Genomic DNA, 9,019 nt, shown 5'->3' on the forward strand with positions numbered 1-9,019 from the left:
AGGCTGGGAAGCAGATTTTGTGGAAGACTTGCTGCTCTCCCATTCTACAGCAGTTCTAGGATAAATGCTCATATATGATTAAAAAAAAAAGCTCACCTGTATGTTATGGATGTTCAGTGTTAATGCATATATTGAATCATTATTTAAATGCCCGGAACTGTTATATATCAATTATATTTCAATAAAAAATTATCTTCAATAATATATTTTTATAAAACAATTCTAGTATCAGTTTTAAGTCACTACTTGGTATTGTTGTAATGATAAACACTTTGTGGTCAGGCAATATCAGAAATGATGTCTATATTGCTGGGGATGAAACACAGAATAAACACAACCCCTCAGACTGGTTCAATTTTCTGCCTGAAGCATCACTAGTTGGTAGGAAGCTGATGCATTTTCCTATGAAAAAGGATACCCCAGGGGATTCACTGTAAAGAGGATGACTTCAGTATACTGGTAAATTTGAAAAAAGGAGGAGAGTTTAGCTACCTACTTGAAAATAGGAAAATCAGTAATTTCTGCAGGTTACCAGAGAGGTTAGAGAAATATGTTCTACCACTTTGGACTTAGGCGGTATAGAGAGCTCTATAAATAAGACAGCCCACCCCCTGTTTCGTTTGTTTATACAACAAGAAGTGGAGAACTTGGAGGTTCTTCAGTGGCCAAAGTCAAACAGGAAGTTCTCGGAAAGGAGCTCTGCTAAGAGGTGCAGGAGGAGTGGGTGTGTTAGAGGAGGTAAGAAGGGAAAAAGAAAAGCCAGGGGATTGATGAGCTTTGAAACAAGAGAGAAATAGTGGTTGCTCTGTCATCTCCACTGCACAGGCAAGTAATGCAATTTATTGGTAATTGCTATTTCGTGCCAAATACTAGGCAATGGAACTGGCAACCTCTTGGTTCCTGGGTCGACGCTCAACTGCTGAGCCATACCAGCCAGGCAATATTTCGCAGTTTTGAAGTCAACGACACAAAAAGAACTTATGTATTGGGTCTAGTAATAATTAACGTCGTTTTTAAACATTCGTTTAAAATCTTGCTTGGCGTTGACTTGTATTGACATAACCTTCAAACACGTGGTATCTACAGAACGTGTGAAGTGCAATTAACAAGTTTTGCTTGAAAAAGTTTGTGTTTGGTTTGGTTTTTGTTGCAAAACTAGGGCTAAGAAGATGGCGGATGAAGAGCATATTCGGCACTGCATGCTTTACAAGTTCCAATTAGGAAGAAAAGCAAGTGAGGCTGCAAAAAACATCTGTAGTGCTCTTGGTCAAGATGCAGTTAGCACCAGAAAATGCCAGCGTTGGTTTGAGAAATTTCGCAAGGGAAATTTTTCGTTAGATGACAAGAGTGGTCGAGGCCATGTGTCCAATTTTGATCAAGAAACTCTTCAAGCTCTTTTGGTGCAAAATCCTCAAATTACCCAACAAGAGCTTGCGACAACTTTAAATTGTTCACAAAAAACAATTTCCAATCAATTGCGTGCACTTGGCAAAGTCCAAAAGTTTGGAAAATGGGTTCCTCATGAGTTGACCGACAACAACCGTAATCAAAGAGTCACAATTTGCAGTTCGCTCCTCTCTCGTCAAAACCGTTTGCCGTTTTTAGAGCAAATTGTTACCGGAGATGAACAATGGGTGCTGTATGTTAATTTGAAAAGGCAGCCTCAATGGTTGGACAAAAATGAGGCTCCGCAGCCCACGCCAAAACCTGACTTGCATGCGAAAAAAGTGATGTTGTGTGTTTGGTGGAATTTTAAAGGAATTTTTCATTGTGAACTTTTACCATCTAACCAAACCATTACAAGTGCAGTGTATAGTGCCCAATTGGAAAGGTTAGCCCAAGCTTTAAGAGAAAAAGAACCCGCGCTGATTAATCGGAAGGGCGTAATTCTTCACCACGATAACGCAAGACCACATACTGCAAGAATCACTGCTGAAAAACTGCGCCAGTTGGAATGGGAAGTTCTCCCTCAACCTGCATATTCTCCTGATATTGCCCCTTCCGATTACCATTTGTTTCGTTCTTTGCAAAACTTTCTTCTTGGAAAAAAATTTAATAATGAAGAATGCCTCAAAATGCATTGACCGAATTTTTTGCATCAAAATCACAAGAATTTTACAACAGAGGGATTAAAATGCTTCCTGAGCATTGGGCACAAGTAGTAGAAAGCAACAGCAACTATATTGTTGATTAAATTTTGTTGTATTGTTTAAATAAATTCGATTTTAAAAAGTATTAGAAAACGACATTAATTATTACTAGACCTAATAATGTACATTTAATAGAAACTCTTAAGCTTTTTTTTTTTTTTTTTTTTTTTTTTGTACCTCTGTACAGGGTATTTTTATGAGAAAAGATACTTAAAAAATGTGCAGAGTTATAGCTATAACCTAAGTAAAATTATGCTATAATTATTATTCTTTCTGTACAAGCCAAGAAATTTATCACAGATAAAAACCTGAATATGCTGCTTTCACAGATAGGGAGCTGCACATTCTCTGGCATTCTCTACTGCTGTAAGTTTCAGATATCCACTTATATATCTATGTCCAAATGGCCATCAGTAGGAGAAAGGTGGACAAACAGGTCAGAAAGAAGAAAAGTCAAAATGGGCTCCTAGCCAACTAGAAATCGAACTGACTTCTAGATCCCTGAAGCACAGGGCCCACCTGGGTGGTACTTAAACTTGTGGAGAGAGAAAGCAAGTAGCTGCTGGGAAGGGTCTCTGGGTCAGATTGATGCTTCGAATGGCCTCACTCTGAGCAGACCTAACAGGCTAAGTCGGGAATTTCAAAGCCAAACTAGAATGCAAGTTGTGGGGAAGATTTTAGCTCTATGGATGTTGTCTGTAACTTCAGTGCTTGTAAACCTAGCATGTAGCCCTTAATCACGCAGCTAACTTTTCAGCCATAATAGGAAGCTTTTAGAGGAACCAGGAAATCCCACCCCACCCATTGCCAATAAATATCTTCTAGAGATATAAAAGCCTAATTTGCAAAGTGTCTCCTAGGGAGTTCTACGGGGAGACTGGGAGTTTGACCACTCGCTATGATATGCGCTGACCACCAGGGGGTGGCACAGACCGAAGGAGAAGGCCCCGGCCAGCAGCCGGCAGCTGCTAGGGACCCTACCCATGCACGAATTTCGCGTACTGGGTTCTAGTTGACTTAATAAATGTGGGTCTTCAGTTTCTGGATCCCCAAATCTCTAGTTCAATGTTCTATAAAAAGTATCTCTTCTTTTTTTTAATTTATTTAATATATTGTATTTTATTGATTTTTTTTTCTTTTTCTTTTTACAGAGTGGAAGAGAGAGGGATAGAGAGGTAGAAACGTCGATGAGAGAGAATCATCGATCAGCTGCCTCTTGCATACTCCCTACTGGGGATGTGCCCACAACCAAGGTACATGCCCTTGACCAGAATTGAACCCGGGACCTTTCAGTTCGAAGGCCGACACTCTATCCACTGAGCCAAACTGGTTTCGGCAAAAGTATCTCTTCTTGAAAGGGATTAATAATAAGTGGCAACAAATAAACCATTTCTCAATTTTTCTACCATCCAAAAAGCCATCAACACTAGAACTCCAGTCTCCTCTGACTCCTCAATGTCTCACCCAGTGATGCCAAGTCTTCCTCCCCAGGAAAGCTTAGCAAGTAACTCTCTCTCCAGAGAGATAAGCAAACCACTTCTGACTCAGGCCCCAACTCAGTGCCATCTCTCGTATCTCCACTCTCTGAGCAATCTTCCTACCAATGTCATCCCTTCTCCAGTACCTTCTAGGACAAAGAGAAGATAATTCCTCCTCCCAATATACCCTGTAGCAAGGGGCAATTTTAATGGCAGCAGCCTTTAATCATAGCACCAGTTCCTACTTGTCTTTCCCTCCCCTTCCCTATTTCAACCATTTTTGGTCATTCAAGATATATTTTGCAGGAAGATAACTACAATTCAAGGTTTGAGGAAGTGATAAGGTACAACATCTGACAGAGGGAGGTGGCAAGACAATGTTAATGGTTAACTGTGGGTACAGATGGATGTACCACAATTTCATACATTGTAAGGAGGTAGTTTGTTGTTGTGGGCTACCGAGTCAGGCTGCTTGGGTTCAAATACAGGTTCTGCTAAGGTGGTATAACTCTGGGCAAGTTATGTAACCATTCCATGCCTCTGTACCTTCATCTATAAAATGAAATTGTTAGTGCTCACCTTAGAGCGATTTTCAACTGGTATGCCACAAGATTTTTTTAAAGCATGCAATTCCTGACTATTTAGTCAGAGGCACTGACCTTTTTCCCTTAGATTGTCACATTTAAATGACACTAGCCAGCCGAAACCGGTTTGGCTCAGCGGTAGAGTGTCTGTCTGCGGACTGAAAGGTCCCAGGTTCGATTCCAGTCAAGGGCATGTACGTTGATTACGGGCACATACCCGGTAGGGGGTGTGCAAGAGGCAGCTGGTTGATGTTTCTCTCTCATTGACGTTTCTAGCTCTCTATCTCTCTCCCTTCCTCTCTGTAAAAGATCAATAAAATATATTTTTTTAAAAAATAAAAATAAATGGCACTAGCCATCACAACAATAGCCATCCAGGGTGAATAAATCAAAATTATACCTATTTTTTTTGTCACATTAGCAAAAAATATATTTCTGTTGTGCTGCAGAATTTTAATAATTAGTTCATGTGAGCCATGAGATGAAAAAGGTTGAAAATAGCTGCCTTAGAGGGTTGTTGTAAGAATCAAATGATATAACACAAACCTGGAAAGAATGCAAGCACTAAACAGCAAGTACTAACTGCTAGCTGCTATTAGTACTATGATACATTTTAAAAGAATGAGGCACTTCTATGTGTACTGACTTGGGATAAAACCAGTGACACCGTGATTTAAGAAAATGCTACTGAACAACAGGCATAGTATGGATCTTTTGGGGGAAAAGAAGAAATGCATGATACATATTTACAGGTGCATCCGAAGAAGCTTAGAAGGCACACTCACAAAATGCTGAATCACAGCTGCCCCTGGGGGCTGAGAAAGGGCTTACATTTACATACTGGTTTTAGCTTGAATTAACATGTACTATTTTTAAAATGAAGCATTTTACAATGGCCTTTCTTAGCCTTCAAATTGATCCTCTCTCGTGTCCTGGTCTTAGAAATAAGGAAACTGAAGCCCAGCTAGGAAGAGGTAGGGCCCCAGAAGTACAACTTCTCCTACATGTCTCATTTCAGATTCCCTGATCATCTCTACAGCCCTTGGCTCATTGTGTGCCGGCCACAGGATTCAAACATTCTGAAACTGGTGGGGTTTCCCCCTTTCCGATCTGTCCTGCTTCTCTGAGGTACTCCTTTTCTTTTAAAAAAAAAATAATATTTTTTACTGATTTTTTTTTTTACAGAGAAGAAGAGAGAGGGATAGAGAGTTAGAAACATCGATCAGTTGCCTCTTGCGCGCGCGCGCGCGCGCGCGCACACACACACACACACACACACACACACACACACTGGGGATGTGCCTGCAACCAAGGTATGTACATGCCCTTGACTGGAATCGAACCCGGGACCCTTTAGTCCGCAGGCCAGGCTCTATCCATTGAGCCAAACCAGTTTTGGTGGTACTTCTTTTCTTGTGCCCAAGAGGCTTCCACATTTTGTGTCTTAACAGCTTCCTTCCTACCTCTCACCATTTGCCTACTTGTCTTTCTCCACTCCCCGGACAGGTGCCCTTGCCATGGAAAGCCCACTGGAGTGACACCCCCCCCTCCCCTTTCAGGTCTGGGGTAAGGCACAAGGGCCCATCTACACAACTGCAGGGCGGAATATGCCTTCAAGGTGCTTTGTGTCTTGCAAAGGGTCCAAATGAGCTTTTCAACAATGCTTTCTTACTGCAGCCAAGACGCTGCACTTTTCCCTCCTTTAGGTCTTTCCTTTCAGAGGTGTTTGTTTTTGTTTTGGCTTTCTCCTGGAAGTTACACAAGTATTCTGTACGTTCCCACCCTCAACGTTCTCTTCCATGCTAACCCTCTATGGTGTTGATTTTTGTTTCAGCACCCAGCAGTTCCACTTCGGATTCCTCACTCTCACACTCTGTCTATCCCCATTGATACACATTTTCCTTTTCAGCCCCTGGAGGAACGGTTATATGTGGGAAGTGGGGGAGGAAGAGGAGATTCCAGATTCTAAGCAGGGCATTTTCCAGGCCACCTCTCTGCCTGAGCCAGAGTGCCCGGGGAACCCAGCCGGCCCGCAGGGGGTATCCGGGCCACCAGAACAGGGTCAGCATCAAAGCGCTCAGGCGTCGGGAGGGAGAGCTGATTGGCTCACCGGGAACCAATCAGCGGGCGAGGCTGTGCACGGGCGAGGGCGGCCGGGATCGCAGAGCGGACCCAGTTAAAGCCGAAGGGGCAGGTGTGCCCGGCACAGGGGCTTCACGTGCGATGTTTGCAACCACCAGGTCACTGCCAACCTCCCAACTCCGTGCTCTTAAATCCCACCTTCGGAGTTTTGCAGTTCCATAAGGCTAAACGGGGGAGGGGGGAGAAACAGCACTTCTCCTACCATTCATAAAATGGTCATTAATAGAGTCAATGAGGGAGTAGCGGCGGAGGGGGGCAGAGGCCATTAAAACCTCCCGCCCTCCTTGCCCTGCTCCACAACAGGGCGTCAACAAAACTCAGTGGGTTCTTGAAATAGCCAATCAGGCAAAAAACGCTCGTAGAATCGCCAAAGCGGATCACCAAAACGCTGTCCTTAAACACCTGGAACAAGTTTTCCCCTCCCGAAGGGCTGGAGGGAATTGCACTGGCATTTTAACGTACGCGCAGGGATTTAACTACCTGCAAACAGGGAAGCGAACAAGCTATTAGGCTGAAGTCAGGAAACGGAGACCTTCCGAAGTGTGCAACCTCGGAAGCGAATGCGGCCGCCTCCAGGGCTCGGACACCACCCCAACCCCCACCCCTGGCGCGGGGATCGCTCCACTTCACCTGAAGGCACACAGGTTTGGGGTGGGGAACACAGATCCCAGATGTCCCCGCTGCATCTCGAACTTCAGCAGAACTGCTCTACGCATTCCCAAGTGCCACAGCCCCCCGAAAAAAAAATCACAGATCCGTCCAACCTCCGCTTTCCCACGGTCTAGCGCCTCACCTACCCATCTACCACCCACACCCGCACAGGAGACGCCGCGTCCTTGGGGATGGGGGAAGGGGGCGTGGAGGAGCCGGGAATGCGGTCAGGTACCCGCCTAGGTGCCCGGTGAGGCCTGGCGCCTGCAGCCGGAGAGCCCTGGGGCTGAGGAACCAGAAGAGAGCAGGAGGTTAGGAGCCAGCCGTGCGGGGAAGGGCCGCGAGGAGAGGAGGGGGGACCCGCCGGGGTGGGTTCGCGGCACTCACTCTGCGTATCCGGTCGCCCAGGGCAGCCGTCGGGTCTCCTTGAGGATGAGGATGGGGCGGGCGATGTGGTCGGCGCTGCACTCCACCTCGTCCTGAGACAGCCCCAGGAACTCCGGCCGCCCGTACGGGAAGCGCAGGGGCAGGTCCGAGCCTCCGCAGCCTCCGCCGCCGTGCTCGGAGCCCGAGCTGCCAGCCATGATGCCTCCCATGAAATTTGCCACGGCAGATTTCACCCGAGTGAGCATATTACTCCGGCGCCCGGCAGCGGCGGCGGTGCGAGCAGCGGGCTGCGGCGGAGGCGCGGGGCATGCAGGCTGCGGCGGGCGCCGGGCGCGCGGGCGGCGGCGGCAGCGCTCGGGACGCGCCGCGGGGCTCCCGGAGCCCTTAGTGCTGCAGGGGGCCGAGCCCGGGCCTCCCGCGCTCCGCGCCGCCGCCTACCCCCGCTGCACTTCCGCAACCAGAGGCATCGAGCGGGCGGGCCGGGCTGGGAGAGCGGCTGGGCGGCCGCAGCTCGCGGGCTGCAGGTCCCTTCCCGACCCTTTGCCGCGCTGCGCTCCTGCGGGAGCGGAACGGAGCGGAGCCCACCGGGTGGACCCGCGGAGCCGGCGCCGCTGCTGCTGCCACGGCTACCGCCGCCGCCGCGGAGTCATGTGATAATCAGGCTGCACGGGCTCTCGCTGCCGCTTTGGCCGGAGCTCAGCCAGCCCCTCCCCTGCCGGCCCGAGCGAGGCTGGCGCTCAGATCGAGACCTCCTAGGGGAAGGGGGAGCTGGGGAGCCGGGCAGGGTCTGTTACCTGGCGGCGGGGATGGGGGCGCTGTGAGCTGAGATGGTACAGGTGTTAGGGGACGTCACGTGGGGCCAGGCAGCCGGGAAAAGCCAGCGGAGGAATCCGCTCTCAGAGGCATGCAGGGCTGCACCTTGGAGAAAGGAAACGTGAGAGCTGGAGAGGGGGAAGGAGACAGGTGGAAACCTGGATGGACGCTCGAAGTCCTCCCTCCAGTGGAGACGAGGAACACCTGGTGCAACAGACTTTTCAGAGCTTTAAAAAGCAACCACCGGAATAGGTGCACGGGAATCACTTGAAGTTTTTCCCCCAGGCATTCCTGGAATCACTGAAGTTGTTCATTATCACCACACGCCTCGTGATCTGCACAGCGAAGTCTATCTCAAACCCAGCATAAGCTTAATGGTGAAGAAAACGAAAGAAACCAGAAGCAAGCCCTATGTTACCTAGTGCTTCAATGCTTTCTTAATGTATACAGCATTTTTTTTCCAACATAGCAACGATAGTGTCTTTTCAAAGCTGACCCTTTTTACTATTGAGAAACTTGGTGCAGACTTTTTTTTTTTTTTTTTTACTTGGAAGTGTTGCTACAAAAGTAGCAACATTTAAAGACTAAAGGAAATAAACTAGAACATGGCAACTCAATGAAATGCTAAAGTAAAAAAAAAATGCTTGCCACGATAAAATTTTTTGGTGGTCTTGTATTGAAACAAAACAGAAAATTGTGAAAAGCAGATGAATGTGCTTCATTAGGCATAACATTTGTTAAATATTGGCTTTTTGCAAGAGAGCTGTTTCCTGTTCATGTTTACTTATTCCGTATCCTGTTCCTATGTTTACCT

The 9,019-nt window shown here is 47.1% G+C and overlaps 1 protein-coding gene across 1 annotated transcript in view; it reads right to left on the bottom strand.

Moving 5' to 3' along the window:
* The window catches only part of PPM1H (protein phosphatase, Mg2+/Mn2+ dependent 1H), a 226,381-nt gene extending 218,250 nt beyond the window's left edge, over positions 1-8,131 (bottom strand). Inside the window, exon 1 of the mRNA XM_036458585.2 lies at positions 7,393-8,131. Within this exon, the coding sequence (XP_036314478.1) occupies positions 7,393-7,637 (245 nt within the window). The 5' untranslated portion in view covers positions 7,638-8,131. The remainder of the gene's footprint in view (positions 1-7,392) is intronic.
* Between the last annotated feature and the right edge of the window lie 888 nt (positions 8,132-9,019).

Source organism: Pipistrellus kuhlii, unplaced genomic scaffold (genome assembly GCF_014108245.1).
Source record: "Pipistrellus kuhlii isolate mPipKuh1 unplaced genomic scaffold, mPipKuh1.p scaffold_m20_p_3, whole genome shotgun sequence".
NCBI classification, from domain to species: domain Eukaryota; kingdom Metazoa; phylum Chordata; class Mammalia; order Chiroptera; family Vespertilionidae; genus Pipistrellus; species Pipistrellus kuhlii.